The following is a 17,443-nucleotide window of genomic DNA, read 5'->3' on the forward strand; positions in this document are numbered from 1 at the left end:
AAATCCAGACAGGCACCACAGATTTATCTTGTGCTTTTTGTATTTATAATCAAAATTCTCGTGCTAAGTAATGTATGAGAATATGTAACTGTTAAATAAATAATGTATAAATAATGGTTAACATTTATATCGTCGGTATACCTTTATTGCAATCTTAATTTATCTGGATTAATATGTTAATAGGGATACCGCGAACATACCTTTTATTTTAATGGCGCGATACAGTTTCCTTTGTCGTGCTCAAGATTATCCTAAATTTTGAAACGTTATTTTTAATTTATAAAACGTAGGTGACATGGCAAATGGGCCATATGATGATAATTGATCATCACCGTCCATATACATTGACGCTGTTATAGATATCAACTATTCCCTCCATCGCTAATATAATAATCATATTTTTTAGTATTTACTACAAATTTACTATATCATAGAGGTAAACAAAAAAAAACTCTTAACTCTTATTTATAAATAGATAAAACCTGCCCACTATACTCGAAGTACTTCGTTAAGTAATGCTTTTCTTCGTGCGTAATTATAAAAACTAAAATATGAACGAGTATCATTTCATAATTGACTTCTATGCTTTTTTTTATTCCGCTTAGATTATCAACTTTAACTGAATTACGGTTGATAATCTAATCTAACGATATGTGATAATTAATTATCCGTACTCATTTAAGAGATAAATTCACTGATTTAATTTTAACAGATATATATATTTGTAGCACGGAATTGAGTCAAAATTACTGAAAATAGTGTGTCGCCCTCGGGCGCCGGCGCAAGTCGCCGTTGACGACAATGTCGCGACAACTATGTGTCATGGCTTTCTATTTCCACTGACTACCCAGGGTACAAAGTTAATACCTATTACTCACGTAAATAAAAGTATTCTATCATATAACGCTTATTAGTAATTTTATTTTTTAAGATAATATAGAAGATTTTTTTTGTAAACAATACAATAAAATTCAGAAGCCATTGCTTTCGTGTAATCTATGTAACAAACATTAATGTTCACACACAACAGTAAATTTTGTTATTAAATTATTTAAAACGTATTTTAAAATAGCAGTAAACCGGATAGATTTTCCCATTAGCAGCATCTTAAGGCCCATACTTTTCTCAAATATTCGTGTTTTTAACAGTATTTGGCTTAGAGGTAGAGGAATTAATTCCATGTAAACAAATAAAGTTCTAAAGAGGCTTCACTTTTTCAATATGACGATAAGTGACTTTTCTTTAACATGAATTTTCAAATTTCTATATTCATAAATGACAAACTTCCATACAAACTCACATCTCTAATTTAACCTATTTACGAAATTTTCAAAAATCCTTATTCAACACAGTCGTCATTTTTTATATACCGTATGTGCAATACGCTTGACAGGTTTAGGTTGTGCGCTGTTTAGCATTTTATTGAAATAAGACGAGTTCTTATTAATTGTTCTTTTGTTTATTACACCTGACAATATGATTATTTAAGCTGACAATATTACCCATAAGTTTTTATTTGATTCAAAATAAAGTGAAAAAACAAAAATAACAGCTAAAAGTATATGACAATGGGTTACGCCCTTTGAGGATTGGTGGATAGTGCATACACATGTAGATTTTCATTCAACACATTCAACAGGTTCCTTAGGATGTTTTCCTACACCACCAGCCACAAGATAAATTATAAACACAAATTACCCTCGTTTTAGATATATCAGGTATTTCTAACCAATGGATATCTAAACGACTACCTAATCTAATTCTGTTTTAAACCCAAGTTTTGTATTTATTTTATTTAAAAGGACATTTCACATTTTACATTTGCAGCCCAAAATGTTTATAATATAATATTTTCAAATAAATAGTTATTGCTCATTTATAAAAGACCTATATATTAATATAAAAATTAGGTATAAAATGGTACTTATTTTTAGGTAACATATTACATAATGCAAATGAATATGAATCTATTTTTATTTAATTAGCTCACTAAATTCTAAGGATTGTTATTCAAATAACATTAACATTACATTAAATGTGGTACTGTATTAGATTAATTGTGCGATTTTATTATTTCTTAGAATAACACGTTTATTTAGAATTAAATTTATCACTATTTAATTGTTTTTCAATTTTATCTTTTAATGCGTGACTATATTTATGAACATTATACAAAGACATATAATTGAATTGATTTACGACGTTGTCCTGTAACTTCAATATTTATTTAACATCCTTACATGAAACAACAACAATTTACCAGATATAAAAAGTAATGTCCTTAAAAACATTTATATTAAAACGCAATAAGTATAATTTTATTAAATTTCGAATTGACTCGATACGTTGCTGATTATTATTTATTATTATATGATAAAAATACTTTATAATAATTTTTCAAAATATAAAATCTTCTGGTATCGTCGTTTTATTCAAAGATGTACATATGAGTAAATATTCGTTGAAAAACAAGAAATGCTGCTTAGGTCTTCGTGAATCATCTTGTGAATCTTGATTTTCCTTTCTGGTAACACCTACCCTTATTCACAAAGGAATCATGTGTAACGGTGTATTCGTATATGTATGAATTCGAATTTCGAAATGCCTCATTGTCGAATATGATTTTAAATGAACTTTAATTGTTACAATTAGGTATTGAAATTCGAATATATTTGAAACTACCTTAATTTAATTTATTGACTACCTATTTATTATTTAATGCAGCATTAATATGTTAATCAAATAATAAAAAAAGATTCTAAATAAAAAATAAGTGTTTATTTTCTAACATTTACAGTTCGTTGCAAATGAGGAAAGTAATGACTTACGAGTCTGTACGACTACTAGACCAGACTAGACTGCAATTACTACTAAAAACCTATTGTAATTTTGTTTATTTTTTAATAAAGAATAAAATTTACATTTTGTCCTCATTACAGTAGGTGCGCTATGGATGGATTAATCTACCACAATAATACGTATCACACTTCACTTCGTAGGCGTATTGTCTGTTCAACAAAAGCAGACAGATAATGTTTTCGCTTTATTTAATAAATCTTTTAAACTTAATATATTATGTATTTGCATTGAAATACTTAATTTATTTTTTCAAAGTTACATAATAATTAAACATTAAAACCATATTAATCCCGAAATTTGATTATTGAATCAAATTTAATTATATGTAACATGTTCTCTACAGGCCGTGTTCTCTACAGGCTCTTTTATGGTAAATATAAATACAATAAATACATTATATATACAGAACATGTCTCATACATATGTCGCTATATGAATTCACTATCGGCTTACTTATATCGTGAACGAGACGCGTTATAGACGCTATCGCATTTGTTCAAAGCCGTTGCGCGAGAAGAGTGAGCGAGAGGTACAACGGAGGAGGGACGCGCTGGTTGAATTGATAAAAGCAACAGTTGAAGCTAACCAAAATTCAGTTTGGAAAAAGACATGCGCGTGGTGTGATGTATGCGCCGTTCATATTTTGCCCGCGACGATATTAAAATGTGATTGCAAATTTGATAAGTGCTCGAATAATATTTATTATTGAACTGGTTGTGAATAAAACAGTTGTACAAATATTAGATACGCGTACAAATAATGCCGCGACGTCGGTGACGTGGACACAAAGCGTCCAAGGATTAAAAGCTTATTGCGACGAAAATCAACCGAAAAGAAACTTTCTTTATGATCTCAATACGTAGGCAAAAGGGACCGTAATCTCAAAACATTACTAACGAGTCACTATAACCGTATACACGTGATCAACGAAAATTCTCGAATCGTTTACTTTATATATTTCTCGTTTTAACTAGTGTTTGCTCGTGTCGGATTAAGTGCTCTTTACCGAATTATGGTTGTTACGAAAGTCGATAACATGGCATCATATTCCGCTTACACGGGAAAACCAAAAATTCTATTCCCAAAGAAGGTAAGATATCAAGGTAAAGGTAATACGTTAACGGAATTTACATTACCGTACCTATTTAAAAAATACATAAACAACCGATTAAGGAATTACTATACAAAACATTTATTAATCGAGTTTTATGTTTACGTAGGTGTGCTTGTAAATGGAATAATAAAATGAGTTTATTACATCGGCTAAATAGGAGTTGTAATTAGTTGCAATATATATATATATATATATATATATATATATATATATATATATATATATATATATAACCGTCAGCTGGCGGTTTATCCTCCATTAAATTAAAGTTGTTTTAATAACGTGAATTACAATAAACCTAGCAAGTTAGATAAAATACTATTTATAAATACAAAACTTTGTAAAACTACGTTTTAGGAATATGTAACGAATCAGTAATAGACACCAAATAGGGTATACAATAATGAGTAGCTGAGGTATTCCCAAGTGTCCGCCAAACGAGAACGAAGTTTAATTAATGCTATTCGCTACATAAGAAATACATCAATCTGTCTTATAAAGTATACGACGACTTAATAACTCCCCAATTTGCATTTAATTAATTTTTTTTACGGAACAGTAATTATATACGTTTTAGGTTTATTTATGTAACGTAACAAAACTTCCAATAATTAAATTTACAAATGGATTTTATTTTAGTATGCACTTACGATTTTAAAAACAATATTTTGTAAATGAAACATTAAACGTATAGCAACAATGTGTACGTAAGAGGAGAACGTATTGTCAATTTTGTGTACCATATGATTCAGAAGTGCGACGTCGTTCCACTTTGTCGACCTACTTCAGAAATATTCGCACCTTCAACCATCGCTGAATTTTAAGAATTATCAGCGTATTTGGAGGTTTCAGCTAAACGAATGAACAAAGATAACCTGTTAAGATTTTAAAATACATCTAGCTACAAATAAAAACATGTTATGTACATAATTTTATTTTATCTCAATCATATTAGGAAATACACTGCCTTCGACTCATTATTATTAGTCATAAGGATAACCTACTTTGTATTTTATAACGCAAAAAGTAATATTGCACCAAAGCCCCCGATTTTCAAGGCGAGTATTCTTTATCAATATTTAGGTTAAAAGGGTAAAACCGTCCCTGCATCTGGAAGTGAATGAGCAAATGAATTTGAACCTTTATATTATAGAAGAGAAGAGTAATATTGTTTTAATTACGATTTCATTTGATAGCGCCGCGTTTTGATAACAGACGCGCACTCTACATCGCATTATGACTTTTTACTGAGAATTTTCATTTAGTAATGCAGTTTTGAAAGTAGGCCAGTTAGGATAATTTTTTATTGTAGATTGTTCTATAATCATTTCTCAATATTTTTAAGTTAAACAATAAACAGTCAATTACTAATAATTCTTTGTACATTGTATTACAAAATGTAGTTTCTTTTTTATCGAAAATAAATGTGTTTTTTTATTAACATAACATACTCAAGCCATGGCTAACCTTGTAATGCGTAACAAAAAACCAAAGACAAGTTGAAGCAAAGTTCTATTATTAGAAAATAATATTCATTGCCTTAGTATTATATAAAATTACAAATAATTTCTCAATTAACCCTTCCTAATATTATAAATATGAAAGTGAGATGGTTTTTAATTATTTAATTGTTTGTTTCTTACGCTTTCACGGCTTAACTATTCGACCAATGTTGGTTTCTTCAAATCCAGAGTAAACAGGTTTCTTATAGGCAAGCGTGCTACATCTTAGACCGTGTCGATGCTTAACATCAGGCAAGTCAACGGTCAAACGCTGGCCTATTAATAGTAAAAAAAAAACCATGAAATCATCATAAAATTTTGCATACACGCTGTCAGGGATACAGAAAAGACAGGGTACCTAACAAAAATATTTATCATTTAACTAACAAATCTCAAAAAAAATCCGAGATAGCCTAGTGTTTAGAACGCGTGAATCTTAACCGATGATCGTAGGTTCAAACCCGGGCAAGCACCACTGAATTTTCATGTGCTTAATTTGTGTTTATAATTCATCTCGTGCTTGACGGTGAAGGAAAACGTCTAATTACATTACAATTATGTCACATGTGTAGGGAGAGGAAGCCTTAGCCCAGCAGTGGGACATTAACAGGCTATTACTTTACTAAGTAACAAATTTATTTTCAAAACTGAATTGTTATAATATAAACATTAAAAATACCAAATTGTATATAATGCTTTATTTTTAATTCCATATGTAATTTTCATTCATCATTCAGATTGTAATGTGATCGTAATCAATCCCCTCTCGACCTGTTTCAATGGGGTTAATTTAGACAAATATCTGAAATTTGATTCAATTAAGTGGGTCCGGTCCGGTTTCAATGAACACATAATTTCTAAATAACAAAAAAATAATGTGATATTAAACGTTCACTAAAATTCAACGATGCTTTATTTAAAAAAAACATAAAAAAATATCTAACAAGAAAATGTAAACACATTAATTTTTAGAATCCAAATGACATCTTCCTTCTTACTATCAATTAAATTAAAAAAAATTGACTAAAAAAATATTCACTTGACAATGCAATAAGGACCAAAAAGATCAAGGAAACTTTCGAAAGCTAAAAATATCTGTACATTATATTTATGCCCTACAACAAGGCGTTGAGTGGTTGCCGGATTCCCGACGCGCCACGATGGCACAATGATGGGAATTCTGGACCCTCAGCGAAGGAATGCGGTAAGGAATGTTCTCGCCGCCTTCCTGAGTCATTGGAGTTTTAAAAAATCTTCGCTATTTTACATGAAAATCGCATACCGCAAACCAAAAAACCATTGAAGTATTCCTCATTAGGGTATTAATTAAAACAGCATATTTTAATTTCACTGAACTTTATGTATAAACGTTTTACCCCAAAACCCCGTGTAAATCATTTCAAAACGAGAGAAAAAAGTGATATAGTATTACATGTATTGTATTCAACTGCAGCTTTCCTCCGAGGAAGCGACGATGGGCGCCAAAAATAGCGTTTCCGTTGAACTGCGAGCTGTCTAAGTAGGAAGTCCACTAACACTCGCCACTCGACTCTTCCGGCCGCCTACTGTCGCGACACTTATAAAGTTTTATAACGCACTCACGAGCAACAATGCAATGTGCCCACGCGACATCTTAAGCTGAATTAAATTGCTCGCACTGGATCGAAATTATTGACCGCCGGCGATTTAAAGTACGTTTAGACGGTAATGTGGGATGGCGCTGCAATTGCTCGTTACATTGTTCGTCTTAATATCATTTGTTAACCTTTAGCAGACATCTAATAAAACATCTTACAATTAACCTTAAAATTTATAATGTATTAAATTATCAACTACATATTATAGGAGTGAAGGAGTTTGACAATCAATCAATCTTTACGGCAGTTTTATAGACGTGTTCATATTTTAATAACTGGGTTATAATACTATTAACCCTTTAACCGCCTAGGTCGAATTAATCCGACAAATATTTTCGGGCCCATTTCGCCTGAGTCGTATATTTACGACCAAAATAACACTGATCGTTTTATCAGCTTTTTTATTTAATTACGCTGTATTCTATCAAAAATATGTTTACATTAGGTAAATAGTTAACTAAGTAATCGTTTACAGTTTAATACACTTTAGCCTCTTAATTAGAAGTCTTAAAAATAATGTCCAAAGTTAGAAGAATTACTAACATTATTTTTAGAAAATTGTATTGTGTGTTTCGATTCACTGTGCCGGGCGCTGGGGGCACGCCAACAGATATGAAGTCGGGCGGTTAAAGGGTTAAATAAGTTCTATTAATCTTAGAAGTATGTAAAGTAAGTAACAATAATACATAAAGTAATGAATAGGTAGTTAATACTTAATTAATATAAGTTATCATTTCAGATAAAAAAACACATAAATGTTTAAAAATATATAATTTTATACAAAACATTATTATTCCTGAAAATGGCGCAAATAATTTAAATTGTTAAGAATTTTCGACTCTGCAGTCAATAAATCCTTTTTGGCAATTTATCCGTTTCTTTATTAAAATTTAGCAAATTATAATTGTTAATCTGAGTTAATTATGATTAATGAATAATAATAGTCATATTACTAAATACAAGTTTATATAAATGATAAAAAAGTTAATTGCATTTTATTAACATACCTAAGTTATGTACATACGTATGTGGCCTTGGTGGTTGGGCTTTGTGCAAGCCCATCAGGGTAGGTACAACGATATTCTAACGCCAAACATATTGTAACTTAGTGTTGTTGTGTTGTTTGAAAGGTAAGTTAGCCAGAGTAACTGTAAAGGCACAAGGGTTCTAATGTCTTAGTCACGGTTGTTGGAGCATTGCCTATGCAAGGGATGGTTAATATTTCTTAAAGAACCTTCTGATATTATAGTAAAAACTAGCTACTCAGTTTCTTTCCAGCTCTTCCTGGTAGTATGTTGATTAGGAATCGGTGGTTGTTTTATATATTACATAATTCTGTAAAATGACTTCTTCGAATTGATTCTGAGAATAGACAAAATATATGTATTTTTTGTTTGGATTAACGGCTGTATTTACAAGCCGCATTGGAGCAGCGTGGTGGAAAAAGCTACTAACTTTCTCATCAAAAAGGGGCCGTAGGCCAGCAGTGGGACATATACAGGCTGTTACTGTTATGACCGTATACTAAAGTTAAGTTGAATACGGTAAATGATGCATAGACATTTGCATAGCATATGCAACTGAAAATATAACCTGTGGCATTAGAAATACTTAGCTATAAGCAGAAAGGTAAATGAACTATGAGTCAATCATTCATGAGCTGTGACTCAACCTTAGCATATTGTCATACCTTTTACTTAATTAATTATATAATCAAAGCATTTTAAATATAATTTTTCGATTAATTAACGCATAACTTACTAAATATATTCGAACTTCATTCGCTTTAAAAGATGACATCGACGCCAAAGGATAATTATATTAGAAGTTAAACATTTTCAAAAAAAAAAAAATTGTAAGATACTAGAAGATTTTAGAGTATTTTAAATTAATCGACATAAAGAAAAATAACCAAATAAATACTTTATGTAATTATCTGTATCGTAAATTTTTATAGTCAGTGCTATTCAATTTCGGTCGAACAGTAAAACTTATAGTGCAGTGTTTATCTAATTTCAAAGTTAAACATTTAGTGAAATCTTGCACAAAATGTAATAAGTATTATTAAATTTTATATTAAATTAATAATTTTACGCAATTTTAGATCAAGAAAGGCTACTTTTAGAATCAATTAGCTTCATCAATTTGGTCACACTGCTTTAACTGAGTGCACTACAGTCTGTTGTAATGACCTACAGGCATAATGCTTATTTTCGGTGAGTGAGCCACTGTAATTACAGGCACAAGGGACATAAATTACTTCCCTTTGGTGTCGGTGGTGTATTCAATGGTTAATGTACTCTAATTATATTAATTTACTCACTGCAATCGTTCTTTCATTTCTGAAGATTGTGGTTCTGGTTGAACAGGCTCGAATGGATTTCTTACATCTCTTTGGGACCATAAGTTAGAGTTCCTCATCCTGGTGAGGTGAGCAGAGACCGCGCTGTGGGATCTTTGCCCTCAGTGTTGAATGTGATTATAAATATTCATATTTACATCTGTAAAAGCCTTTCTAGGCTCTTATTGATGAGTGGGTTCATCAATTATTTACCTTCACATACCAATGATACTTTGCATTCCTGTGTTCAGGTTTAAAGGGTTAGCGAGCCACTGTAATTACAGGCACTTTAATAACGGAAACTCCGTTGTTGTTAGCGCATTAGCGGTATTCCAGTCATTCCGGCACTTTAAATTTATTATCTCTTCCTATATCCGAACCTGATCAATCACAGGCAAACAGATGATAATAAAAGTTATGCTTATTCGTCAGCCTATTTACATATATACTATAAATAATCGGATTGATTTTATTACTTGGTATTCAAGTTAACAATCAATTATATCTTTTAATTGTCCAGATAAGATTTAAGTGTAATAAATCAAAATTGTGATTGTTAAATATCAGTAGAAATATGATATACTTATTTATTTACAACAGACATAATCATTTTAACTCGTTGTTCTTATCTTTAAAAATGGCGGAACTAATGTTAGTAGTTCTTGATAGAGTTATAACATATACATAGACACTGACATCAACGGCTTATGATATTCATATCAATATTATTCTCGTTTTTTATGTACATAGATAATATATCTACAATCGTACAAATAATTCACCGCAGATAACAATTGTCTTTGTAAGAGCGTTGGACCTTTTGTTGTGATAAATATCTATTTAAATTGGTATTTGCCAAAGTCTCTTGGTCGTGCTGTGCTAATTATCTGTCTCTACTACATTTCTAATTTTTTCGAATTTCTTGTTAGTTCTTTATATTTGTTAAAAGTAAGCGGTTTTTATAAATAGTTTTTTAAATTATTACCTTTCGTTGTATTTTTTTATAAATAAAATTTGTGATATAAAATGGATTAAATGGCTTATTTTATTTCCAGGTACGTTCAGAAGAGTCCCTCCTTTCACCGGGAAAGACAGCAAAAACTTCACGATGGGTATGAACTTGAATGTTTAAATTTCGGTGGAGGGTAGATTAAAAAAAATTATTACGAATAAATATTACTATTTACAAATCAAACATCATAGCGATTAAAGATTTAACGCGAGAAAGAATATATTTACCTCAATTTTTGCTCTGTTGCTTTAATTGTACTTGGTCTAAGGCAGCCGATGACGATATTGACGACCAATCGGCTTTCATTATTAAGTAAGATTTGTAAATCTGACTTTAACTAAAGTTTCAGAAAGGGAGTTAGTTTTGTTAAATTTACGGTATTTTGAATGACAAAACCGCCTCTAACAAGAAGTGTACGTTCTGTAACTGAAAAAGTTTTTTTACTATGTATGTATTTTTTCGATAGTGCGACTTCCTTAGTTTCGCATTCTAAGTAAACATTCCTAAACACAGTTCTGTTGTTATCATATTTTCTAATCACATCTATGTTTGCACTGATAACACAACGCAAAGAGGCGTAAACTTCAAACATAATTTTACAAAATGAATATTAAATATTTCCTAGCTATTATTATTTCTGATATTATTATGTATTCGTAGGAACAAATTCATATTTAATGCATTAACGAAGTACGTATTGTTTTTCCCAACGGTCCTTAATAAATACCAATATTAAACATACTTAACATTACTATACGCTCCGCGTGGTTTCACACGCGTAAATATTTCTGTGCCGCCTTCGTGGCTCTAAGCGTGATGTCATACAGTCTATATAGCCTTTTTCAATAAGTGGGCTATATAAATAAAAAGTCGAATATGACTGATAGATTCTAAGATTAGCGCGTTCAAACAAACAAACCCTAGTTTTATAATATAATACTATAGAAGTATAGATTAATTGTATTCACTCGCCTCGATTTCTCGCAATTATAAAAGTTTTTTACAATTGCGCTAAATTATCTCTATCATAAAGCTGCGTCTTTATCAAAGGATAACTGAAAACATTTGAGTTGTCGACACGTCATGTTTAACTAATTCTAAAAAAAAGTTGTTAAGAAAATTAATGCTTACAATTTTAATTGTTGGTGTATTTCTAAAGGACAGTAAAAGTGTATATCAATATACAAACGAAACATTCCTCTTTACAATATCAGTGTAATATATTTATAATTGCAAGTTTTCTGAGAGCGCCATTAAATACATAACATAGAGGTTAAGTGATAAGGTTCGCAAAATATTCGTAATGTAAATTAAAATAACAAATGAATCATAAATTCTTTGTCAGTTAGCGGATTCGTCACGAAACATAGTTTACTTAATTTAGGCTTATCTGCAAATAATAATTTCAAATTGTATGGTTATAAATATTCGAATACTTGCAGTATTTTGATTATGTATATAGGAATATATAAGTAAATCTTAGGTACCTTAGACTATAGACTAAAGACTATTTGTGCAAATTATGTAATTGTAATGTCGACTACATCATATCTATTATATAATATCTTTACTGGTGGTAGGGTTTTGTGCAAGCTCGTCTGGGTAGGTACCACCCACTCATCAAATTTTCTACCGCAAAACAACTATACTTGATATTGTTGTGTTCCGGTTTGAAGGGTGACTGAACCAGTGTAATTACAGGCACAAGGGACATAAAATCTTAATTCCCAAGGTTGGTGGCGCATTGGCTATGTCAGCGATGGTTAACATTTCTTACAATGTCAATGTCTAAGGGCGTTTGGTGACCACTTACTATCAGATGGCCCATATGCTCGTCCGCCTTCCTATTGTATAAAAAATAATAATCATACCTCTGATTCTCTAACGTAACAAATTGTTATAAAGAATTGACATATTCAAAGAGCATTCTTAAAATTTGCATTGTGATTGCCGCCTTATAACGAGTCTATGTACATAATTATATCGAAATTAAATCGAAAGAGATAAACCAACTATACTTTCGATCGACTAAAGCCTTTACTAGACTATTTATTAAACGTTAAATACCTTTCAACTTATATCGATTCAAATGGAGTTTCAAGTTTTTATTAACGTCTGCGCCATCACTATCGAACACCTGTTTGATCACGAATTGTAATTATAACATCTAAATCATCATTATGAAATGTCACCAAAATAGTCATAGCGAAGAGAATGAATGAGAAATAACGTCAATTCAATTGAAATTGACCCGTTTGAACATGTTTACATTTTTTTTTTGTTGAGCAACTAATATCGAACCGTGTAAACCTGCATATATTATAATTCCATTGCCCGTTCAAAACATACCTTTTATGTCCTAATGTGTAGAACGAACTATGCTAAAAATCGCTCTTTGGTAAGAGCATGTGACAATTATAATAAACGCTACTCTAATATAGATATTTTTAAGGAAAATTCATTTAAGTTCTTAGAAGCCTTAAAAAACTGTATTTGTGATTAACATTCTTATATTTTTATTTGTTCTGCTTTTTAAATTACATTTTAAATACTTTTCATATATTTTAATTAATTGTTGAATAACTTGTTATTGTTAGGTTCACTCCATGTTTGAATGTAAAAGTGGAAACTTTGTTGGCTTATGTGAGACTTATTTTGTTACCAAATGTATATGTATTATATTATGCTGTATGTTTCCCAAATAAATAAATAATACAAGAGAAAAAGAGAGAGATTATATTCTGACCTACATGATAAATATATAACTTATGCATATTCTACCAACCCGCATTGGAGCAGCGTGGTGAAATAAGCTCCAAGTGGGACAATCACAGGCTGTTACTGTTATGCATAAGTTATATGATTGTTTTTATGAATCCGACTTCAATGGTTATTCATTCATTAGAAGACAACCTATCATTTTACTCGTCGACATAAGTTCGTATCTAGTTAGACAACAAAAAATGAATTGGTAATAAAATACCACACGGACCTGAAACATCTGGCTACCCATTGTGAATTTCACGGTGAACATGGTTATAAACAATTTTGTAGTAATACAATTTATACGAGGACTGCGAGACAATGATACATGTACAAAAATATTACAAAGCACTTAAAAATAACACAAACATACAACTAACGTTATAATTGTAATTCTACGGTGATTATTAATTAAATATAATTAAACTTCATAAAACGTATAGAAGATCTAATTTTAATTCGATAATGAAGAGTCCAGAAGACTTTAAAAAATGTTATCAATGTGGAAGTTCGACTTTAAAGCCTATAAGAGTACACGCAGGTGCGCTGGGGACGAATACGTTTCCAATAAATTAAAAGAACAAATCAAGTAGATTCTAGTACCTGTTCAGAAATAATTAGAATTTTTTCATATTAAAAATACAAACATATATGTGTTCGTTTTAAAATAAGATAATATATAAGATAAGATATAAATTAAAAAATAAGACCGGAAAACTAATAAACTGGTGGTAGGGCTTTGTGCAAGCTCGTCTGGGTAGGTACCACCCACTCATCAGATATTCTAGCTCAAAACAGCAATACTTGATATTGTTGTGTTCCGGTTTGAAGGGTGAGTGAGCCAGTGTAATTACAGGCACAAGGGACATAAAATCTTAGTTCCCAAGGTTGGTGGCGCATTGGCTATAAGCGATGGTTGACATTTCTTACAATGCCAATGTCTAAGGGCGTTTGGTGACCACTTACCATCAGGTGGCCCATATGCTCGTCCACCTTCCTATTCTATAAAAATAATAATAATAATAATAATAATAATGCAAATAAATCAACTTGCCGGAATAGCGCTTTTATTAATATCGTATGATTTCAACTCGCTCAAAATTTTTCACAATGATATAGTTCACTAATATTGATATACTAAAGAGACTTGATGTTATTATTGTCGCTGAGTATATCATATTATACTCAGCGACAATAATAACATCAATTTTCCGATTCTAAAGTCAATCATAATTAGACACATTTTAAAATAAATATTTATAGATAAGGTTAAAGAGAAAAATAAAAGTTCGTATTAGGTGATTTGTATATAAATTTAATCATATATAGTTGACTGTATTTTAATTGTGATTCTATTTAGAATAGACATTAAATTCAATCCTCTCAATTCAAAACTGGTTGTAGGAGGCCTCCATGAATAAACAATATTAACATTTTAATAAAAAAATGTATTTTGTACAAACATAAAAACTTACACAACAGAAATTATTATGTTATTATATATTATTATTATTATTAGACTTTCGCAGTAGTGGCCAAATGTAACGCCGCAGTTGCCGAGTTCCTGGGCTCAAATCACGGGTCGGATTGATGAATAAGTACTTTGAAACTTTTTTTTTTTTTCTCTTAGTGGAAACCTTCAGAAAGGTACCCGGGTCCTATGGGGTTGGAACCGGGTTATGTGGGATTTTTACCCACTAAAACCACTGCGATGACCGTTCTCAGCACGGATCGGAGAGGTTGCGGGATCGTGTTGATATAACGCATCCGCGGCCTCTCCCGTGCTTTGCTCCACTCGTGGCTCGGCGGAGCTCTCATCAGGGGGCGAATTTCGCCCCCCCGCACTCCTCGCTAGTGCGTACGGCAGCGCGAGGCCATCACGGCTGCCGTCCTTCACAGGGCCGTCTGAAATAGGACACGTAAGGCCCCCACCTCACGCATCCACGGCTCCAGGGTTACGCCCTATCTTTTAAGCTCCGGGCGTCTGGGCTATGGGAGGGCCGAGACGACGCCGTCGTCGTCTCCGCCGAGCAGGATCGGCCCTTTCCCGTTCCCGCTCCGCCGTCTCCTTCTGAACCATGACGGTCTCACAGAAGGAGGCTACGGCCCTCCACGCCGATAACCTGCGAAGCATCGCCGACACGATTGCTCGCAGGGACAGGTCTTGTCCGACTTCACGGACCAGGATCTCCCTCTCCGCACTCCACGCGGGGCACACCTCCAACGTATGCTGAGCGGTGTCCCGGTCTGCGCCACAGTGGTGACACATCGCCGTCGATTCGCGTCCGATCTTACACAGGTATTCTCCACAACAACCGTGACCGGTCATTACCTGCGTAAGTCGGAAGGTGACTCGTCGCTTTCGTCTCATCCAGGCTTCGAAGGCTGGCATCATCGCTCCAACGACGCGTTTGCGTGTGTACCGTTCTTCACAGAGACGGTCGCGCCACGTCGCAAGAGCCCTCCGGCGTTCCTGCCGCTTCGACGCCTCGAGCGCACTCGAAGTGGGCGCGCTTTCACGGTTCTGGCTGAGGATGCGGGTCTGTTGGTAGACCCTCGCATCCATATCCGCCAGAATATCCAAGGGCGGAAAGCGTGCTTGGACGGTTGCCGCCTCGTAGGATATCGTGCGATATCCCCACACTATGCGGATGGCCACTCTCCGCTGCAAATTTTGGATCATAGTCCTGCAGCGGCGGACGCCCGATAGTCTGTGAGACCAAACGGGTGCCCCGTAGAGGGCCATCGATCGCACGACACCGGCATAGAAACGGCGAATTTCCTCCCTCGGTCCCCCGAGATTAGGCAGCAGTCTATGCATGGCATCCGCTACCTTCTCGATCCGGGGGGCTAGGCGCTCGAAGTGCTCCTCGAAGCCCCAGCGACCATCCAGTGTGAGGCCCAGGTATTTCATGTACCTGGCTACCTGGACGTATGAGTCAGGCTGTTCCCTCCTTGGCAGTTTATGGAACCATAGCGCCTCCGTCTTATGGGACGCGATCCGAAGGCCCAACTCGCAGATCTTTTCGAAGACAATGTTCACCCCAAGCTTGGCGAGCTCTTTGGTTCTCTCAAAATTCTCCCCCGTTGCCAGCACCAACGTGTCGTCTGCATAACAGAGGATGCTGACACCTTCAGGGAGAGTGACGCGCAGGACTGCGTCATACGCGAGATTCCACAACAAAGGCCCTAAAACTGACCCCTGTGAGACACCACAGCAAACCTCCCTCCGGGTCCTCGTACCGTCTTGCTCCATATACGAAATGTATCTGTCGCGCAAGTAGCCACCGATGATCGCCTGCAGGTAAGGAAGCACACGATGGTGTATGAGTGCTCTCCTAATAGCGTCCCAGGGCAACGTGTTGAATGCGTTGACGATATCGAGACTTATCGCCAACGCCACGCCACCCCGGGCCACCGCCTGCTCCGACAGAGACCGGACGCGCAAGATTGCGTCAATTGTCGAGCGGCCCTGTCGGAAGCCGAACTGACACTCAGCCAGGTCGGGGCCGACACGCGACAGATGCCCACTCAGACGAGAAGCGATTCGCTCAAAAAGCTTGCCAGCCTCATCGAGTAGGCATATGGGACGGTACGCAGAGAGAGATTCTGCAGCCCTGCCATCCCTCTTTCACTCCCCAATGAAGCCGAAGCTAACACCAGCGCCCGCCCCGGAATCCCGTCGGGGCAAGTACTTTGAAACCTTTGGTCATGCGCCTGAATTCCGATCGTGTTGTATTGACGTCCCATGAGATTATGAGCGTGAAGATAGTGAAGTAGAATAGAAAGTGCACCTTTATTTGCGCATAAACTTGTCTTAATATAATCCGCGCCGAAACCGAAAACGGTGTCATCGTTATCGCCATATTCTATATCGTTACTTAAAAAGTAATTCATTGACGAATTTCATTATTATAATACAATATGTAGTATTTTAATCATGAAAAATATATAATATGAAAATTTTGTGCTTTGTAAAAAACCTTACTACTTGTTTTTTTTATAGTATAGGAAGGCGGACGAGCATATGGGCCACCTGATGGTAAGCGGTCACCAACGCCCATAGACATTAGCATTGTAAGAAATGTTAATCATCGCTTACATAGCCAATGCGCCACCAACCTTGGGAACTAAGATGTTATGTCCCTTGTGCCTGTAATTACATTGGCTCACTCACCCTTCAAACCGGAACACAACAATATCAAGTACTGCTGT

The 17,443-nt window shown here is 34.2% G+C and overlaps 1 protein-coding gene across 9 annotated transcripts in view; it reads left to right on the plus strand.

The window, feature by feature from the left end:
- Nucleotides 1-17,443, plus strand: part of LOC126770281 (NAD(+) hydrolase sarm1) — an 88,522-nt gene that overhangs the window by 41,354 nt on the left and 29,725 nt on the right. For 3 of the 9 annotated variants that reach the window (XM_050489594.1, XM_050489595.1, XM_050489596.1), the window contains exon 3: nucleotides 10,509-10,565. The exons of 3 other annotated variants lie outside the window; for them this stretch is intronic. In XM_050489594.1, coding sequence (XP_050345551.1) covers nucleotides 10,509-10,565 — 57 coding nt within the window. Of the gene's footprint in view, nucleotides 1-3,467; nucleotides 3,950-10,508; nucleotides 10,566-17,443 lie in introns of those variants that run through there. 3 more of the 9 variants (XM_050489602.1, XM_050489603.1, XM_050489601.1) reach the window with 2 other exon arrangements.

Source organism: Nymphalis io, chromosome 8, assembly GCF_905147045.1.
Source record: "Nymphalis io chromosome 8, ilAglIoxx1.1, whole genome shotgun sequence".
Lineage (NCBI taxonomy): Eukaryota > Metazoa > Arthropoda > Insecta > Lepidoptera > Nymphalidae > Nymphalis > Nymphalis io.